The sequence below is a fragment of the Poecilia reticulata genome, linkage group LG10 (genome assembly GCF_000633615.1).
Source record: "Poecilia reticulata strain Guanapo linkage group LG10, Guppy_female_1.0+MT, whole genome shotgun sequence".
NCBI classification, from domain to species: domain Eukaryota; kingdom Metazoa; phylum Chordata; class Actinopteri; order Cyprinodontiformes; family Poeciliidae; genus Poecilia; species Poecilia reticulata.
Window position 1 is genome coordinate 21,051,486 of NC_024340.1, and position 20,185 is coordinate 21,071,670.

Genomic DNA, 20,185 nt, shown 5'->3' on the forward strand with positions numbered 1-20,185 from the left:
ATTGTTGTTTTTTTCTGCTATTGTGTTTTCTACAACTGAAATGTTGCAGATTTACGAAATCCAGGAATATTTCCCTTAGATTATTTTTTAGATCCAAAATAGTCAAAAAATTATGGTATGCCAAGCATAAGAACTGTGAGTCCTTTCCTTGCCAATGATGTTGTCCAAGAGCTGCGTCTTTCCTTTATTCTATTACTGAGTCCTGGAGTCTGTCTCTGCAAAGATAAGAGAACTGCTCTTTTGCCAGACCACAATCACCACACAGACCATGTCGTTAATGCAGAAGATAAAAGCCAGTTTACGATTGGTGGGGAGGAACAGATGAAAAATCCATACATCTCTAAATATAACAAGGGGAAATTATTTCTTTTTCTTATTTTATTTGTTTATTTTTGACGTTATTTTTGACGTAATTTTTGACGTCCCGTGTATAATTTAGATTATACACGGGACGTTCTGTAACATACGTCTGTAGCCAGATTAAAAGACACATTTCTCTCTTATTTCATTATTACATCAAACTAAAGTTTTCCTTTTGATGCCTAACTATCAAAGTGATGTGTGAAATGTGTAAGTCAACCCAAGAACAAAACCAACAGACTCTGAGAAGGTGAGAATGACATTAATCAGAGTGAAACGAGTCCTGAACTGACATGAGCTGACCGAGGGCCGCTCAGCGAGGAAGGAATCCAAGACATGATTAACATCAGGTTAATCATGTCTTGGATTAACATGATGTTAATCCAAGACTAACATCATGTTGTTATGATGTTTAGCTGCAGGAAGGACTGGTGCACTGCAAGAGGGACCGGTGCACCTTAACATAAAGAGGAAATATTGAAGCAGCATCTCAGGAGATCTTGGGCACAAATATGTCATCCAACTGATCAATGGCTAAAATCATACAGCCAAATTGGTTACAAAGTGGTTTAAGGACAACAAAGTAAATGTTTTGTGTTGGTAATGTCAAAGCCCTGATATAAGTCCCCCAGAAAATCTATTGGAGAAAAAAAGCAATACAAAGGAAGACTCATGATCTGGTATCAGCTTACATATGCAATGCTAACATTTTCTGTCCAGACAGAAGATCCATGTTCATGCCAATTGAAATCAGGCGCTTTTGTAGCCCTGGAGCATTAGACACAGTTAAAAATGGATTGTTGTCCCGCTCTGCCACATTTCCCCTGTTACCTCCCAGAATAAGCGGCCCAATCTGCTGTCCCATATCATTTCAGCCCTGTTCCATTCGGTGCTGGCAAATATTGGTGTAGGATAATGACAATGGGCAGTCGCCGAAGGGAAAATCAGGGGAGCTCCGATTTAAAATAGAATGCTGTTCTGGTTCACTAAGTGTCTTAAAGTTAGAGGATTTCATCCTGGTTGACATTTGTGGAGGAGAGCCAGTATTTAACAAGGCAACATTAAGTGCATATATGGGAACATATTTTGGCTGTAATTACTCAAATTCCATAGTCAAAGGGATTAGAAACCATGTGAAATAATTTTACTAACTGTGCTCAAAAGCAAGCCAATTTCACATTATAGTTTTAACTTGGGATATTATTTAAAAAAACACCTGACCTGTGTACTCTGTAGTCTACGTAAATCTGTGTGTATGTTCAAGAAACCTTGGCGTTCTTTACTGGGCAACTGTGTTTATCCATCCATCCATCTTCTTACACCCTTGTCCTTCAGTGGGGTCGGGAGGGTTGCTGGTGCCTATCTCCAGCTAACGTTCCGGACGAGAGGCGGGGTCACCCTGGACAGGTCGCCAGCCTGTCGCAGGGCAACACAGTGACACACAGGACAAACAGCCATGCACACACACACTCACACCTAGGGGCAATTCAGACAGACCAATTAACCTGGCAGTCATGTTTTTGGACTGTGGGAGGAAACCGGAGTACCCTGAGAAAACCCACACATGCACAGGGAGAACATGCAAACTCCATGCAGAAAGACCAGGGCCGGGAATCGAACTCAGAACCTTCTTGCTGCAAGGCAACAGCTCTACCAACTGCACCACTGTGCAGCCCACAACTGTGTTTAGACAGAGAAATTATATTTTTGAGTATCGGAGTTACAGAGACTGAATACGAATGCATGCCACATTTTTGTGAGTTTAATTGTGCAAAATGTTGAAAGATTTTTATTTATTTGTTCCACTTCACGATTATGTGGTACTTTGTGTTAACATGTCACAAAAAATCCCAACAAACTAAGCATTAAAGGGCATACATAATTATTCACAGCACTGTATTCTGCAGCTCAAAAAAACAATGTTTTCATTGAACAAAGTAAGCTATCTACTACATAGATATATGTTAGGTGGATACAAATCATTTGTCTTTTCTAGTCAAGTAGTAATATTTCTAGCTCTACATTTTGTTTTGTTTTTTTGGTTTTTTTGAGACTGCAAGTAAATAAGTCATGATTTTTAATCAACTCAAAAATGTGTCTGTTGATTAACAGGTGTAGAACTCTATTGTCCAGGTTGCATTTTTATTTTATATGTGTTTATATGCAACCTAACTGGATTTGCAATGGGTTTTTTTCTTACAAATTGGGTTCAGATGAATGAAGTAATCATAGCATTAATTTTTCAGGAAATATTTATTTTTGGTTTGGCAGAATGTGATGACTGATGTGTTTGGATTCAAGTACAGAAAGAGGCCTCAGTATTGATCCACGCTCTTTCCAGAATGGGATTCCTGCCACAGAGGGAATGAGTGTAATAAAGATCTCATTATCTATCCACTACTTGTACATTTCCCTCACAGAGGCAAAGATGTCAGTGTTTAAAGCTTATCTAATGTGTGTAAATTGAAGCTATATGACTTCATTATGTTCTTTGATTTTTTTTTTTCTTTCCTTGCAGAGAGTTGTTTGACATTACAACAGAAGAAAAGAAAAGTAAAGGCGACTGGACCAACGAGATATCTTCAAGTTTGGTGGTTACATGCTTGGTATTCTTTGACTTTGAGGAAAAACTACTCTACCAAGCAGCAGAAACCATGGATTTTGTAATGAAGCAAGCACTGGGTGGTGAGTATGTGACTACAATCTCAATGCTCTAAACATTTTTAGTTAGTAAGTAATTGTTAAAGATCCAGAAAATCTCCTAGATCCCACTGAAAACTATACTTTACAGTAATGTTCAGTGCTTATTTAATAAAATTCATGTGATCATTGTTTTCATTTCTGTATTTATCAGTACGCAGCATGCCACATTGCTAATAATTTTGCTATTCATCTAATTATCCAAATTAAAAGCGTTCCACCTTCAAAGAGAAAGTTGCCACAGAAAGATTTTAAGGAAGATGCTGATTCTAACAGTATCTTGACACTGTCCTGAATCCTTGTTATATTGGACAAGACACTCAGAATCCTAATATTAAAGGTTTAGAGAGAACAAAAAACAGATAATGGGGGAATTGTCCCAGGTGAGTGAAAGAAAAAGCCCATATACTGGAACAAGTCACAATGGAGTGAAAGAGGTGAGGATGATCAAGTGAATGTAGGGCGCCTGCCAGGGAGAAACCCTAACCTGAAAAACCTAAAAGTGCACAAGAACCGACTGACAAACTTTTTAAAAAGTTACACATTGGAACAGACTCTAAATCAACACATGAAAAGCCTGAAATACACAACTAGTGACAGAAAAATAATTCAGATTCGTCCAGCCCTGAAACAAAGGTGAGATCTTCTTTGTTTTTATGTTTTGATCCTTTCATAAGACCAAAAAATCATAATGGATCTGCTGGCAAGAACCAGTCTTGAAATATGGACTGTTTGACTCAATAACCTTTATGAAACATGATCAACAGCATACAAGTCTGTGGGGGTTTTTTTATGGTCCCACAATCGTAATCTTGTTCCGCTTCAAACCCGTTGGCCTCCACGTCTCTTCTCATTCACTGAAAACAACATTAAGATGTCAATGTGAATCTTCTTGTAAGTCAAGGGCCCCCAGGCCCAGAGGTCGTGCCTCTTTAAATCATTCCCCTCATCTACTTTCATCAGTTCAATGACCACCAAGCCACAATGAAATGAGATTTATTCCTTTACAGCTCAGCTTGCCCTTCGTCTCCCTCCTTCGGCCCGGCTCCTGTTAATTTATCCTCACTGCTCATGCCCTGCCGTCCCTCAGTTTTTCCCTTTCTCCTCCTCCTTTAATGCAATCTATTAATCTGAATGCTATTTCGTCTCTCCCTTTATTCAACATTTGTTCTCTTAATTCTTCCTCTTTTGACATTTACTCATCTGTTTTCCACTTTTCAGCTGTGCAACCACTGACAGAGCTAATGTAGCTGATGTTAAGATTCAAGACGTTAAATGTTTTCACCTTCAACACCTGAAGATGTGTAACAACAAAGCTGTTGCTTGAGAGAAAATTTGTTGTGTGTTTAGGCTGAAAAAGGAAAGAAGTTTCCCGATGTGCAATGAAGCAGCAAAGTTTTTTATGAACTGATCTTCCCCCTGGTTAGCTGAAGCCTGGACGCTAACATTTTAATCATAGACAGCAAGTCCGTAATACTCTTCAACCTCCCGTCATTTAATTCTCACATCTTCCTATTAGCCGTGTCACTGTTTTTCTTTCTATTGGTTCTTCCTTTTCACATTGGATATGAACTTCTCCCTGGTTCTGACCCAGTTCCTTCATGCAGCAGAACCACACACTTCATTCTTTGCATTTTAATTGGCTGTCATACAACCATCAATCTCAAGTTGAAAGGTCATAATTTACCACCCACAGAGAATCCGTGGAGTGCGGTTGACCCTTTCTCTTTGAACTAGACAGTTCTTATTTCCCTGACACTCGACTGGATTTATATTGATATATAAAATCAGAAGCCAGCACTCTTTGAAGGAAGTTGTTTTCTGCAGTTCACTTTAAACTGTGTTGGAGGGCCTCAGGTTTTGTCAAAGAAGGTTCATATCTACACCTGATTGACTTTACTGATCAGCCTGAGGTATAGAAATCACCTCCTGGCCCTTGTTTGATTTTATTGCTTTTTATATTTGTGTTACGTTTATCTAAAGAAAGAGTTTTTGCTTTGTTCAAGATGAAGAGATATTGATGTATTGAATTGTGATAATAATTCACATGACGGGTTGAAAGCAACATCTCCGGTGTTCATTCTGCTGTCAGTTCTCTTTCAGACTCTAACATCCTGCTTTTCCTTCCTTTATCAGAAAATCAAACCTGTGACGTCCTTGTCTTTTCTCATACTGAAGCTGAACTGAAAGATAAGGAGGAGATAATAACTGTAGGACCAGTGTTAGGCCGTTCGGACCAGGCAGCATCCAGTCTTCTCTTTCATTTCCTGTGCAGGTGTGAGAAAGATGAACAAGCGAGGATTCAGTGATAACCTGCAGCTGGAAGGCAGTTTAATCAAAGGCTCTAAGACCCGGACAGTTTGGGCTGCTCGGTAGCACTTTGGTATGGATGTGTTAGGTTTCTATGTGAGGATCAAGCAGGTGTTAGTGCTACAAAACAAACAGGATCATGCCAGCTGATGTATGGTGCAGGATTTTAGCCTCTCTTGTGACTTATGAGGGTGTAATTTGGAGGTAGAGGTGATCCATTATTTAAATTAGCTCAATTTTTCAAACCCTTCCACTCCTGCAGCACTGCAATCCATCTGACAGGCTGGAGGAGGAGTCAGCGGTGCACGCCTCATCTATCCGACTTTAACTTTCTTCTTTCAGCCTTCATACTTTCCAACTTTGTTTGCACCTCTTTGTCGTAGCTACATGGTGTTAAAATGTGAAGTGGAAGGAAGATTCTTCTTTTCCTTTTTGACCTTTCCATAAATTTACATATGCAAGGTGTAGCATTCTCACCTGCAATTACCTTCATGCATCTTCCTACCAATTCTGTTTGTTTTTTTCTATGTCTGCAGAAGAATGCAGAAGGATGATGCTGCCACCTCAATGTTTCCCCATTGGGGTGACACATTTGGAGTGATGTGCAGTTAGTTTTCCATACACAGTTTTTGTAGTTAGGTTTCCAAAAAAAAAAGTCTGTTTCCAAATACATTATCTGCCAAACAGACTTTACTTTTCCAACCTAGAGCTTTCAAGCTTTCATATACTAAACTCCTGGTAGAACAGCACTAATGAATTAGAATGCTAAATACACRAAACAATGAGATGTATCAAAACAAAACAAAAGCTTTGTCTACAACATACAAATGTGTGAGTTTATTTAGAGAACCAAACTAAAACTGGTCAAAGATTGGACAGGGCCAAGAGAATGCAAGGAAAGAAAAAAAAATGAGAAAAGGACAATAAGGAAAATGACTTTGGCTTCCTAATGAAGGAAGAAAAATAATATGAAGACTACATGATAAAGTTAGGGCTGAAATATCTTATTAAAGTGAGATTCAAGAAAAAAACAGAAGAGAGTGAGATGTAGAGCAGAAAAGGACAAATAGGACAGAAGAATATAACAGATATGGATCAAAATGGTCAAAGGAAAACCCCTCGAGAGATAACACTGACATTATGAAGCCCAATAAATCTAACATATCCAGTGTTTTGTCCTCCAGTAGGGTGTCAAGATCATTTTGAGACTGAAGGTTGAGCATGTCAGTACTGCACGGATGTGCTCCTGGTTCTTACCAGGGGTAAGTCCAACACGGGCCCCAACACGTGCCCGTGTTGGGCAGGCCCCAGTTAAATTTCTTCAGGAATTTAGTATGTCTAGTCTTCCTTTATGCTGATACTGGACAGCATACCAGCGGAGGTTGTTAAAGCTCAATCTCACACAGTTTTCAGTCCAAATACCCAACAGGAGACTGACAGTTGTCCCCTGGAGGTGATGGAGGTCTTTTTTGTCTTCTTGATCTTCTCAATCATTTTCATCGGCTGGKTTTGTAGGAGGGACATCATCTGGTCCATGGGGGGACAGGTTTGAGGAGTTGAGGTCAGAAGTCAGATGCACCTCGCAAGGCTCAGACAGAGAGAAACAGAAGATGGTTATTTTACACTAACAAGAATTGTGCAGTTGGTGAATTTTGCAAAGAAGTTATTTTTTGTCATTAGTGGTAAATATATTTAACACACATTCAACCAAAAGTAAAAATCTTGATTTATACTTCGTGGGAGTTCATTACCAGTAGAAAAAGCTTATCTCTTAAAACCAAGTTAATAAGTTGTATAGTTTATAAAACATAATCTATTTTGAAATAATGCTTATCTGCTTAGACACAAGAATTTTACAGTTGGTAAATTTAGCAAAAGTAAAAATCTGATGTTCACTTTGTGGCACTTGGTTACCAGTAAACACACTCATCTCTTAGCAACAGAGTAGCAACAAAAAATGTCATTGTTTAAAAAACATAAGATTTCTTCTGCTCTTTTGAAGTACCACTTATTTTACACTAACAAGAATTGTGCAGTTGGTGAATTGTGCAGAAAAGTATTTTTTTTTTGTCAGTGGTAAATATATTAAACACATATTCAACACAAAAGTAAAAAATCTCGATTTATACTTCGCGGCAGTTCGTTACCAGAAAAAGAACGCTTATCTCTTAACACCAAATTAATAACATGTTATATAGTTTATAAAACATAAGCTCTTTTGTTCTCTTTTGTTCAGATCTACCAATTAAACTATAATACGTAACCAATAGGTGAAACAGTTCAAAGGATGTAAATAACAGTATTTTGTTGACTACTCCATTGCAGTGATGGAGAAAGATGTTATAACTGCAGATTACATCAATAGGCAGGACAAATTCAGGGTATTAGGGATAATCCCTACTCACACTTGGTGGATAACTGGAAGCAGTTTCCTGAATTTGGACAAAGTTGCTTTTCTGTTCTCTGCTGCTGTTTCCTCTTTAGAGAGGCAAGCAGCATACCTTGTGCGTCTTTACATTACTATTTGTTTGAGATTCGATTAGATTCAGAAGACTGCTTATAACATCTAATAGCAGATAGAAAGAAATTAATGAACTCAATCAAGAGGTGCAGTTTTTAGTCATGACTTCACATTAACAGACAAATATCAGATTTTAGTATAATGCCAATTTAAAATGCAGATATCACCCATCTATGCTTTTGTGTCTCAGTTAAACATTTCGGTAAAACTTTGTAAAACACACATAGACGAGGTTTTTTTTCTCCAATTTCTCAAGGGAAAAATGGAGATTTGAAGCAACTTACCTTTTAATTAAAAAATAGTTACCCCGTAAACCTAATAAGGCATTTTGGTAACACTAGGAAAACTACTGATACATGGTCAGTTATTTTTTATAGAAACATTTTGGCAGGCTCTTTAATCTAGTTTATTCTGTGCTCTGTAGACTCTTAAGATTTTGGCTTTAATGTTTCTCTCTTTTTGAATTCTAAGGTAGCTTCATTTAAATTAAATATTGTTTTTTTTTTGTTGTTTTTTTTTTTTAAATGCTGAGGTTTAATTTTATGGAAAATGAAGGAAATCAAATAATTACATCCTTGACACAAAGGTGTTTGCAAACATGCCTGCACTTATTTGAGTGTTTTAACACATTGAAGCACCCATATCAGGCATCCTGACCTTAACCCGACTCCCCAGTGAGTCCACTGGAACATTTCACTGCCCGTTCCTCCCACCAGCTGAGTGCTAATTTGTCAACCTCACGTTTGCTGCAAACACACCGCGCTGCAGGGCCATTAGGGCCTCTGCATGAGTCTGCTGCTGAGCTACAGGACCTGCCTCCCTTCAGCTCACTCACCCCAGAGGGTGTGCTTCAAGTCATGTATGACGGCTTCAAGAAACAGTTTGCTCCAGATTGTTCTGCTTCTTCTGCCTTATTAGGCCCCAGTTTTAGAATATCACTGTTTCATAGGCATAAATAACCCCACGTTCATTCTTTTTTTTAAAGAAGGTTTTTTTTTTGACACTGGTGGTTTTTATTACCTGACAGGAAATGGGCGGGAAGGTAGAGATGCAGCAAAGATCTGAAGGTCGGAGATTGAACCCAGAACAGATGCATCAAGGACTATACCTTGATGCATCAAGGTATAGTCGTATTGAGTATTTCTTCCACTACACAATACAACGTCCCAAAACTTCCAGTTCTGATGTAAAGCGCTATGGCGGGTTACAGAAAGAGCAAAAATACCGACTAATGCCGGGACTTAAGATAATGCTCGTTCGTCATCTCATACCCCACGACTCAACAGCTTGGAAATTTTGGGATTTGGCTGGACCATTGCATCACTGTGGATATTTTATTTTTTAGTCGTTGTGTTTATGATTTGCTGATTTGTTTTGGGTCAGTTGAGCCCTCTGGATGCCCCCAATTACTTGTTACCCCACTGACTTTTTTTTCAGTTCAAACAAACCTCAATCTTACTTCAAACAAGACGTAAATGTAAAGCCCAATACATCTCCACTGGCCTCATCTTCCCACCCCTATGAAAATATTATGGAGGCGCCATTGTTTCAGGTCATTGTCCTGTTGATGACCCGGTTTGGGTTTGTGATGGCCTCACGTTTCACTCTTAAATATGTTGCTGTGCGGAGTTTGACCTCGACTCAAAAACATCAAGGTGATGAATCCCTGTGGTTGCAAAACTAGCACAAATCATGATCCCTCTACCACTGTGCCTCATGACTGATATGTGGTGTTTGTCCTGATATGCTACACACATGGTACTCTGCATTAAATTCAGACATCTCTTCACTATGGTTTTATCTTTCCAGAAGCCTTGCGGTTTATGTAGATCAAACTTTCCAAACCTAAGATCAGCTGCCATATTATTTTTACAAAGAATAGTTTTTCCCTGTCTGCTCTTTTGGGCACCTCGCGGCCCGACTAAAGCGTGAACTGTTAATTATTTTAAGTACAAAATCTCCCACCTTTTAATGGGTGAGTACTAAAAGCGTAGTGGTGTCCTGGTTGCCTTCACACAAATAGGTTTTCCAAATTTCCTGCTACCCGTGACAATGTCATTGTCCTGTGTGAAGGTGGGTCAGTTCATGCTTTCAGTATAATCTCCAGCATCACAAGATCATGATAAACAAGAGCAAAACAATATAAGAAATTGAAAACATACATTAGAGTACATAACATGACCTAAAATCATTCGGTTTCCAGTTGGCACGCAGCATTAACAGAAGATTCATTGCAGAAAACAGATTTTCCTCTGGTGTTTCTCGACTCTCTTCTTGCTTTTCTTCAAATGAACAATCTCAGCTGTCAAACACACAGAATCTGTTTCCAAGTTCTGGTCTAACAAAGGGGTTTCTCAGAAAAGCAGGCCACCAGTCAGGCCATCCTTACACCAGCGCCCGAGAGGCAGATCAATACTCAGACAAAGTTTTCTCTCTACTGGACAATCCATAATTCATACACTCTCAGGTGGTCCTGTATTTACTATTGATCGGACTGAGGTAACAACAGCGTTATTGATATGTTGCTTTGATGTCTGGGGAGCGTCTTTTCTAAAAAATGAAGAAATCATCTGGTTTTAAGAATAGATGCAGAGAAAAGCCTAACATGAAATAATGCCGAGGCATCTCTCAGGGAAATTTAACCCGGGTGTGTGGTCAGCCTGTACCGCTGATATAAACTGGCACAAATCATAAACTTTTGGAAGAGGTTTTCAGTATCTAATAATTTCAAGGTTTAATTGTCATCATTTCCAAGCTTTCGGTCATGGTGAATTTATTTTTTGAAGGAAAATCTTAGAGAATCAAACCTTTTTTGCTTTGCTATTTACCTTTCACTCTGTTACAAACTGTCACTATTTTTGTGAATAATCAACAACTCCATGTAAAAAAAAATGCTGACCTTTTAATACATTGGCTACATAACATGAAGCAGAAGTTGAAACTTGTAATTCATGATCAGTGTGGTACCAGAATGTTTACACACAGGTAGGTGGAACAACAGATGGCCGACACCGGACGGAAGAATGTGTCGTCCCTGGCCTCGTTTGTTCTCTGAAAATCGTCCAGCTGGCTCCTCTTCTTCTGACTTGTTTATGAGACATCTTAAGGATCTGCAGCTCATCCAGTCACAACATAATCCTCAAGAAATGCTGAGTTTGAAATATAAAATGTGGCAACTTTCTGTTTTAAACTTCCGTCATTTACACAATCTGAGTTCGTGTTTGTTTGATTGTTGGGATCCTCGTTAACCACATATGTTTGCCTGACCTCGGTCCAGGGGCCACCAAGGACATGGGTAAGATGCTCGGTGGGGAGGAAGAGAAGGATCCGGATGCAGCGAAGAAAGAAGAGGAGCGACAGGAGGCGCTGAGGCAACAGGAGGAGGAGAGAAAGGCCAAACATGCCCGAATGGAGGCAGAGAGGGAAAAAGTACGACAGACCATCAGGGACAAGGTAAATATTTATAAATTATTATGAGAAAAGATATTAAATTGGACCATCTCTATCAAGAGTGATGAATTTAAATGATTTGATTATTCTCCCTTCTAAGCAGACTTTCTTGCAGTATTTCACTGTGGTCAATATTTGGCTACTCCAGTCCTGACAACAAAACATTCAGTGATGATGAACAGAAACGAGAACATTCTCCTCTGCTCTGGGACAGTTTATTTCCTGGAAGGCTTTGTTTTAGCCTCATTTTCTTCATCTTTGTTGCAGCGTCCCACTTTTATGACCAAGTGGAAGAGCTTCAGGCTTTAGCTCATTTGATCAAAAATACCTCACTCTGATCAACGCCGCTTACAGCCAAAAATACTTCCAGCAGTCCAAGCTACAGACGGCCAGCTTCTTATTTATATTATTTGAGGTGCCACAAGAGCTACAACAAAGCTGTTTTTGATGCTTTATAGTGGTGAAATCTTTTTATACGCTACAGCAACCAAATTGGACCATTTTTCAAGTCGTCCTTTTCCCTGCTCAAATAATTACTGATGCAAAAGATGTATTTTAGGCATTTGTTTGAGTTTCTGTCTATGATAATGACCTTATTAAGGGATTGTCAGAGCACGCATGAGATGGGTTGTTATTTCTGATGTTGATCAAATGTGTTCAAAACATTACCATTTCAACTTGAAGTTGTGTTGCATCTGACAAAAATTTCAGCTCCTTACTTTCTCCTGATATCTTTATAGAATCCACTTCCTTGACAGACTCTTTTCTTTGAGACTCTTCAAAGTTTTCAGCTTCAGAAACTTAATTTAGATACATTTTTTTGGAAATTATTTGGACTCACAGGACTTATTTAAAGTTAAATATGTCAAAAATGTTATAATTTCAGTCATGTTTGATGCCAGCCAATCAAGAGAGTGTAAAAACTCAATCCTAAGCATTTTCGCTTGAAATGGTTTCCTCTTGAAATAAGAAAATGTGTGTGCATTGCGTTTTTGTCCACTAGAAATTGTCCTTTTTATTAAACTCTCTTGTCACCTTCATGTCAAGCAACTGTCACCCTGCAAAAATTTGTTTCTTAAGGTTTAATTAACAATGAAATATTTGCTTGTTTAAATAAAAGAAAATCATCAGATTATTCTCCGTAACTTAGAAGTGTGATTTATGCTTTTCTTGAATGAGCTTCTTTTTTTTTTCCAACCAATCTTTTGTAAATTATTGTAATCCCAAAAGAGAAAATCAAATATAATTTAATTATCTTGCACAAGCTGCGAGGTGAGCAAAAAGACTTAAATAGAGTTAGGATTAATTTCCTCTGTCTTCCTCTTCCCACCACCTGTTTTTCTGCCTGCCAGTACGGCTTGAAAAAGAAGGAGGAAAAGGAGGCAGAGGAGAAAGCAGCCATGGAGCAGGCATGTGAGGGATCACTGACACGCCCGAAGAAGGCGATCCCGAGAGGCTGCGGAGACGACGAAGAGGATGAGGAGAGCATCCTTGACACTGTCCTTAAGTACCTTCCCGGACCTCTGCAGGACATGTTCAAGAAGTAAAACAGAAACACAAAGCGAATCAAACGAACCCTAAATTTAGGGTCCGTTCTGGTCTGTGGCCAGGCTGCAGGGCAACGGGGAAGCAGGGATCTTTGTGTCGGGGACTTTGGGTCAAGATTATATGTCAAATGGCTTTGATTGTAGATGTTTGAGTTTCAAAATTCGCCAGGAGCAAAAAGGATCTAGGAGGGGGCGGGGGTTTCTCAAACTTTTAGAGGCTGCACACTGCCTTTATAGAGACCTTTTACTTCTTTCTTTTCTACTCTTCAAAGATTTCATTATTTGAATTTTTGGGGTTTCCCTGCATTATCCTTTCAACTGCCAGATAGTGCATGTTCTATCCTTTTCTTACTTTTATTGTGTGTTGATATAGATTGAAGCGTTTGTCACATTCCTTTAATGGAGAACAACATTCCACAGTGCACACATTTTCAAAGAGCACTGCCACCACGTTTTCCAGTAAGCTTCAGTCACCATAGTGGGCGTTTTCTACTTTTACAAGCCTAAAGAAGGCCTTTCAATGACATTTGCTACATTAGAAACGTTTTTAGGACATGTGCCTTCATATCATCTCCTCTTACAGAGGAAGTCGTAAGTGAGGGATTAATTTGTGAGTCAATGTAGTTGTTAAAAAAACAGTTTTTGGAATGATCTATTTTGTGTTAAAATAGCACTATTTTTCGCACAAAGGTGTTCAGAAAATCCTTCTAGAGGCCGTTTTGTTTTACAAATAAAATGCCAACAGCTTATTAGACTGCCATCAAGTAAAATAAAAAAATGTTAAGCAGGCTGAAAACTAGAAAATTTTATATTCAAGCAGATCTTCCATAACCCTTTGAATGATTTTATTTTTGCTTGTGTAAACAGATGGAAAAAACATATAAACAAAGTTAGCAGTCTTATTCACTTAGACAATCAAACAACTCAACCCTGAAAAGCTTGGGAGTATCTCCTTACTCCTATTATGGATGGTTGATAAGTATTTGTTCATTTAGATCACAAACTCATATTTAATTTTATCTTTTCATTATTATATTTCAATGGATATTACTTATCAGGCAATGACTGAGAGTACTGTTTCTTTTATTTTGTTAACGTGCTGCAAAAATTTATTTCAGTGCAACCAAGATTGTTATTTTTCGATGTTCACCTCAAGTGAAGCTCATCGACATCAAGACCAAAGAAATCCTGGTGAGATCTCTCTGTTTCTTTCGTCGCCACCAGTTTGCTTGCTGGTGGAAAACTCTGCCGTACTGCATAGAAAACAAAAGTTTAGGCCAAGCCGGAGAGGAAACGGGTGTGTGACCTGTTGCATCTCACTGCCTGAAGAGCTGATAGTACTTCACTTTCCTGCATCTTTTAGTCCAACTAAAATATTATAAATAAAAAACTATAGTGATTCGTCACGTCGTATTTGAGTAGATGTACTGTGATTCAGCAACAATCTCTAGTGAAAGTACTTGAATATATGGACGTTCTTGGGTAAAAACAAAGCATGTCGGTCATTCCTAAACAACCTGATGGCGAGTCAGTGGTTAGTTATGCAGCGTGTGTGATTAATACATTGTTTCAATGTAAATAAATTTAGAGATTAATAGGACTGATGATGAAGCTGCACACTGTTAAACCTGTTCCTTTATTTTACTCATTTTCTAGCTCAGATAGGACTTTTCACTAGACAAAGCCATATTGTTTAGACTGCAATAATTACTTAAAATGATTTTAAAAAACAGTATATTTCAACATTGAAGCTGTCTGATGTTTGTTTTCTGTTATAAAATTAGGCAAAATGTTTCTGTTTGTAAATCTTCACCACTATCTTGTCTACTTTATGTATACGCAAGAAAAATATACAGAAAAAAGAATCCATTGTTAGAAGTGTCTGTGTGTATTATATGTGAACTGTAAGTGTGTGCGTGTTTATATGTGTGTCTTTCTACATGTCTGTGATGTGTGTTGTTGATTCACATAGTCCTTGTTTAAAACTGTAAATGTGTCTTTGAGCTATAATGTGCAGAGGAAGAAGCTGATTTTGTCTCCTAGTTGTGCCATGCCTGAAGAAAAAAAAAAAAAGATTCTCAACACATTCCTTTTAGATATTGAGCATGCAAGTGTTTGGTAGAGACAAGAATAAACCGAATGTCACACACAAAGAAATATATGTGTTTAATGATGAACTGCTGTTTCTGTAGGAGTCTCCAGGCAACAGAATCTGTGCATTGGATCCAGAAAATCAGCTCTATCTGGGGCTTGAGGAGTCTTTCATGTTTTTTGCTTTCTGAGTTAAATAAGTGGAGGCTTCATAGTTTGTATTTTTTGGACGTGACGCAAATATAAAGGCATTGAGAGCAGGAAATAATTCATGTGATTTCCAAAAACACTGCCCCTTTTTGCTCCCTAATTTGAAAAAAAAAAAAAGAAAGAAAGATAAAAACATAACAAAGAGGGTTTTCCCACCAAACCATTTCCACTGCGAAACTGGTGCAAGTCCTTCCTTAAGCACCAATTCTTGCCTTTTCTCCTCCCACAATTTGGGCTGTGGCCCTAATAAACTGGTGCTTTCTTGTCTTAAATATAGAACTGGAGGATGTGGAAAGGTTTGAGACCAACAAACAAGCACAATCTAATGAGCACCATTTTCAAAACTTGTCTAATTTAGGACCAAAGCACAAACTTATAATTAACAATGTGGGTTAGGATTGGAATCACTAGGTGTCTCTTATCTTCCAGCCTTTTAAATTTAAATCCAAAATTATTCATAACCCTGGCAGATTTAAAATTCCAGTCATATTCGTCCAACTAAGAAGTCTGTTTCTGATAAGAAATGAGATGGGCATCTTTTTAAAAATAACAAAAAAAATTTAAAAGGGTATAAGTTAACAAAATAATTTATTAACAATAAATTATAATTGCTGACCAGCAGTTTGTATATTTCCTCTGGTCTTTGAGGTCCAGGTTTATGAAGTTGAAACGCCTCTTTACCATCACCCTAATCTTGAGTTCCCTTCACAGATTCTCAGGCTGGACTGACCAGAATAGTGTCCCAGGATTTTCCAAATGTTCTCTAGCGAACTTTAAACTTGATTAATACTTTTTTCTTCAGCAGTGGAGTCTTGTGCAGTCAAAGTACAAAAAAGTCATAGTAAATGAGTGCTGTATCGTTGTTTTGATGGAAAATTACACCTACTGTTTTTTCTAAAACTCTCATCAAATGTTAATGGGCTGTTTTGACTCCTCTGTTAAACATGTGTTTAACGCTTTTGTTTTATTTAATGCATCCCACTTTCACTGGCTGATGTGAGGATAATCCCCTGCATCAATTACTTCCAAGCAAAGATTCCTTAAATATCTTGTGCTTCAAAGGACAGGCCCCTCTCACTGGCTGTACTTGGAAAACCTTTAATACACCTACACATGGTAGGTAGGAAAAAGAGATTTGATTACCATTTGTCATTGGCCCTTTGTGGAAACAACAGCCATACATTGTCTGTATGTCACATAGTGTCTCAGCGGGACTCGTCTCAAGGCGTCACGGCATGTGAACCGTCTTTGAAAAGGGCTATTTCCACGTTGTTAATGTGAGGTTAGTGTGGCATTTCTGTTGCATCTGTGCTTGTCCTCAACTCATCCTACTATATAAGATACAGAAAAACCAATGAGTAGTTTTAATGCATTTTTTTTTTATGGTTAGAAAAAAAGACAATATAGGAAACATTTGTGTTTTTTAGTAGGACAGAAACGTATTTAGGAGTGTAAGAGATAAAAGGTTCTCACAGGACAGGAAACGAAGCCCAGATACATCAGCTCCCTCTTGATGTTCCTCTTTAACATTCTAAATGTTGATGTGATGATTAGCGGGAAAAGCATAAACAAAAAGACTGGATTGTCAAAGCATGTTCTGTTGTCAGGAGCCCCAGAAACGAATATTTCAAAACATCAGTTCATCCTCAGCTATAGTCAAAAGCAGCTAAATCAATGAACATTTTTTGTAGAGTGAAGCAAAATCTTTGAATAAGGTTTCGCTTTTGTGGAAGATGTCACAAAATTTGTCTCATTTCTAACATTTTGATATGAACTTACTGCCCTGCTGTATCCTGCCGGTAAATGATGAAAGAGCTCAGTCATTGTCATGTTTACGCTCCCTGTAAGGACAGGAGACATTCTGATAAACACTTGAGCAACTTTGAACACATTACAGTCTTTGTTGGCATTTGCACTAGAATATGTTAATATTGTTACACTGACTGATTTATCTGCAAACCACTCTTGCTTTTAGAGTGCAAATGAAGACCGCGAAAAAGAGATGAAGTGAGAAGGCTTTTTAAAACTTTAAACTGGTGATGTGTGTCCAATTCAAAATGCTTAAACATAAATCCCTGAATGTTGTTGCTTTGGACTTTCTTTTCAATTCTTTATTTGTAATTCAGGGTGAAAATTATTCCAGGGTGAAGAATGTAAAATAAGAATATACTGTGTTTTTTTTATTTTATTTATTTATTTTAAATGCATGTCATGTACTCAGTGTAGAGCCCAATCACTGTAAACTGCATCATCAATGTAACTGAATCATTCTTTTTTGGAAACTAAATGCATTAAACAAATAAAAGACAAGAAGGTTTATAAAAATCTAATGATCTTCTTATGACTCTGGGTACTTCCTTGCATTTGTTCATTTGTACAAAAATAATCTGATATGTGAATGACTTGTTTTATACCTTTTGCAAATATTTAATCTGCAAAAGATTACATGTATGTGTGAAGAATCACTCCAGAAGCTGTCAGATTGCCTTTTTAGTGTTACGTGGAGGATTTTGTTAGAACATGTGGTGGACTGATGGTGGGCCTAATTAAAAATTGATTGATTTCCTGCTATCAAGAGACGATACTTTCCTGACTGCCTGAAAAAGTTTGCTATGACAGACATGAGGCTTCAACCAGTGCTGAGCCTCAGATTCAGAAGGAGCTATGTAGCTTTGGAAATGTGTAAATTTGGAAACTAATTTGATGATCTGAAATAAACAGATCATCAAATTTGTCACAAGTGTGACAAAAAAAAACATGAAACAAATAAATCTGTAAGGGGCCAAATACTTAACAGCGTTATACAAACTAAATGCATACACATTCAAAAACATCTGATTTCTCATCTGATTTACTTCAGGAATGTATTCCTTTAATAATTACTTCTCTGCATTTCTCCAGGTTGTAAAGCACATGACTCTCTGCCAAAAACAGTCAGCAGGTTGCTTCTAAAAAGTAGCTAGACTTTAATTTGTTTTTTTATGTTTCTCTGCCTAATTTGTACAGTCATAAAGAAGTTCAATTACAAAGTTATAAATTATAGAAGTTTAGATTTTTAGTCTGTGTTTTTTTGGTCTTACAATATTGAAAATGGACGAGATTGATCAGCCAATTAGAAATAAGGTGCTGAAATTATTGCCCTTTAGGAATATAAACTGATTGTAATATATTATTTTAGTCTTTCCTTTGTTTTGATTTTAAGTAAATTACCCTGTGAAATCATGTTTACCGTTAATCACACACTTTCTAATTATTGTCATCAGAAAGGACATATTCAGTAAGTAATCCAATTTTGTTCTCACACAGTTTCTTTGTTCCCATATAGTTTTTCTGCATGGCACCAACAGTGACCTGCTGCTGTTCAGTAATTCCTTCCTTCCCCCTCCTGGCGCTGCTGCCGCCTCCATAAGTGTTTTGTAACGGATGAGTTACCAGCGGTGATTTGCTCTTTTACAGTCTTGTTAATCCTATATGAAAGACTTGCTGACAGATTAGCGCGTGTGGGCTGTTTCAGTCTAAAAGACTTTTCTTGTGTAAGAGCTTTGAATGACAGAAAACCCAGAAGTGGTGGGGAGAAAAAGAAAGAGTGTGGGAGATTAGCTGCTTTTTTTCTGCCGTTGCTTGTATTGAACTGAAAAACTTTAACTGCCAACATTAAAGGTTGCATAATCATATGTGTGTGTGCTGCTCATGTGGGCTTTCTCAACCTAATTTCTGTGTGCATGTGTCCGTATCGCCACAGTTTATGCGTAAAGATTGAAAATAAACAGCGAAGGCAGAAAATGAGTTGAGTTTAAATAATGCAACCACCAGATTTTGGAGAAAAATGGCAGAAAAACTTTGACCCATGGGGAAACAACATGCAATTTTAAAAGATAAATGGGAAACTTAGTCAAAGGCAAGCAGTAAGATGTACAAACAACAGGAATACTAACAAAACAAGCGAAACACTGAGTTACAGCTTCGTAAATCAGAATATTAGCTTGCTTGTCCTTGCAAGCAGAAGTGGGTAAAGTACCCAAAAATTTTACTCAAGTAAGAGTAGCACTACTTCAACATATTTTTACTCAAATAAAAATAAAAGTAGCTGCCCCAAAAATTATTCTAGTAAGAGTTAAAAAGTAATTGGTAAAAAGTCTACTCAAGTACTGAGTATCTTATCAAATTGTCAATCATTTAATATTTAAAAATTACATAATCAAACTGACCAAAACATAAAGTTCTGTGTAAATTTTGGGTATTTTATGAACCAAAGTGAAAATAATTGATATAAATAATTACAAAAATAACAAAATCAGGCAAAATTTAAAAAAAATATCTAAATCAGTTTCTTTCAATAATAATGAAAAAACTTATGAAACTTTAACAAAAACTGCAGGTGGTTTTTCATTCACCGAAAAAATTATTGACGACATAAAAGCCATCAATTGGAAGACAATGGAAAAATAGTCAGTGGTGAAATACTGCCATCTGGTGAACACCTGAAGTCACTAGTACAATTCTCTTAATTCCAAGAGAAATGTAAGTCATAAATAGTGTGGTCTTCATTGGATTCTACAAAAATAATTAAACATGCTCTGAACCTTGTAATTTTGGCAGTGTGTGTGTAAGTGCCAAGTCCTGTCTGAAAATATAATCAGCATATACAGAAAGAAATCAGGAGATAAAAGCATGATTCACTCAAATGTTGGCTGAGCTGATCAAACTTGAGAAAAAAAAAGAGAAAGAACTGAAAGACACATCTAACAAAATCATGTCTGACTGAGGAAACTTCTGTCTCTTTCCAATCTTTCTCTCTTAGGCCTTGACAATTACCAAGTGAAATGCAAAATGTACTTTCATCTGAAAAGACGACTGAATTGTTAAACAGTGTTTAATTTTATTGATGATAGTGCTGACTTTTTTAGTTTAGCTATGAATGTTAAGTAAAGTATGTGCGCTTCTGTTAGTCTTGGGCAAGATTCTCTCGTAAGAGAGATTTTCAATCAATCTTGTA

At 37.5% G+C, this 20,185-nt stretch overlaps 1 protein-coding gene across 2 annotated transcripts in view; it reads left to right on the forward strand.

Annotated features, from left to right (window-relative positions):
* The window catches only part of cplx2b (complexin 2b), a 31,804-nt gene extending 14,285 nt beyond the window's left edge, over nucleotides 1-17,519 (forward strand). For both annotated transcript variants that reach the window (XM_008420472.2, XM_008420473.2), the window contains exons 2-4: nucleotides 2,879-3,045; nucleotides 11,169-11,344; nucleotides 12,694-17,519. In XM_008420472.2, coding sequence (XP_008418694.1) covers nucleotides 3,015-3,045; nucleotides 11,169-11,344; nucleotides 12,694-12,888 — 402 coding nt within the window. In that variant the 5' untranslated portion in view covers nucleotides 2,879-3,014 and the 3' untranslated portion in view covers nucleotides 12,889-17,519. The remainder of the gene's footprint in view (nucleotides 1-2,878; nucleotides 3,046-11,168; nucleotides 11,345-12,693) is intronic.
* Nucleotides 17,520-20,185: the final 2,666 nt, after the last annotated feature.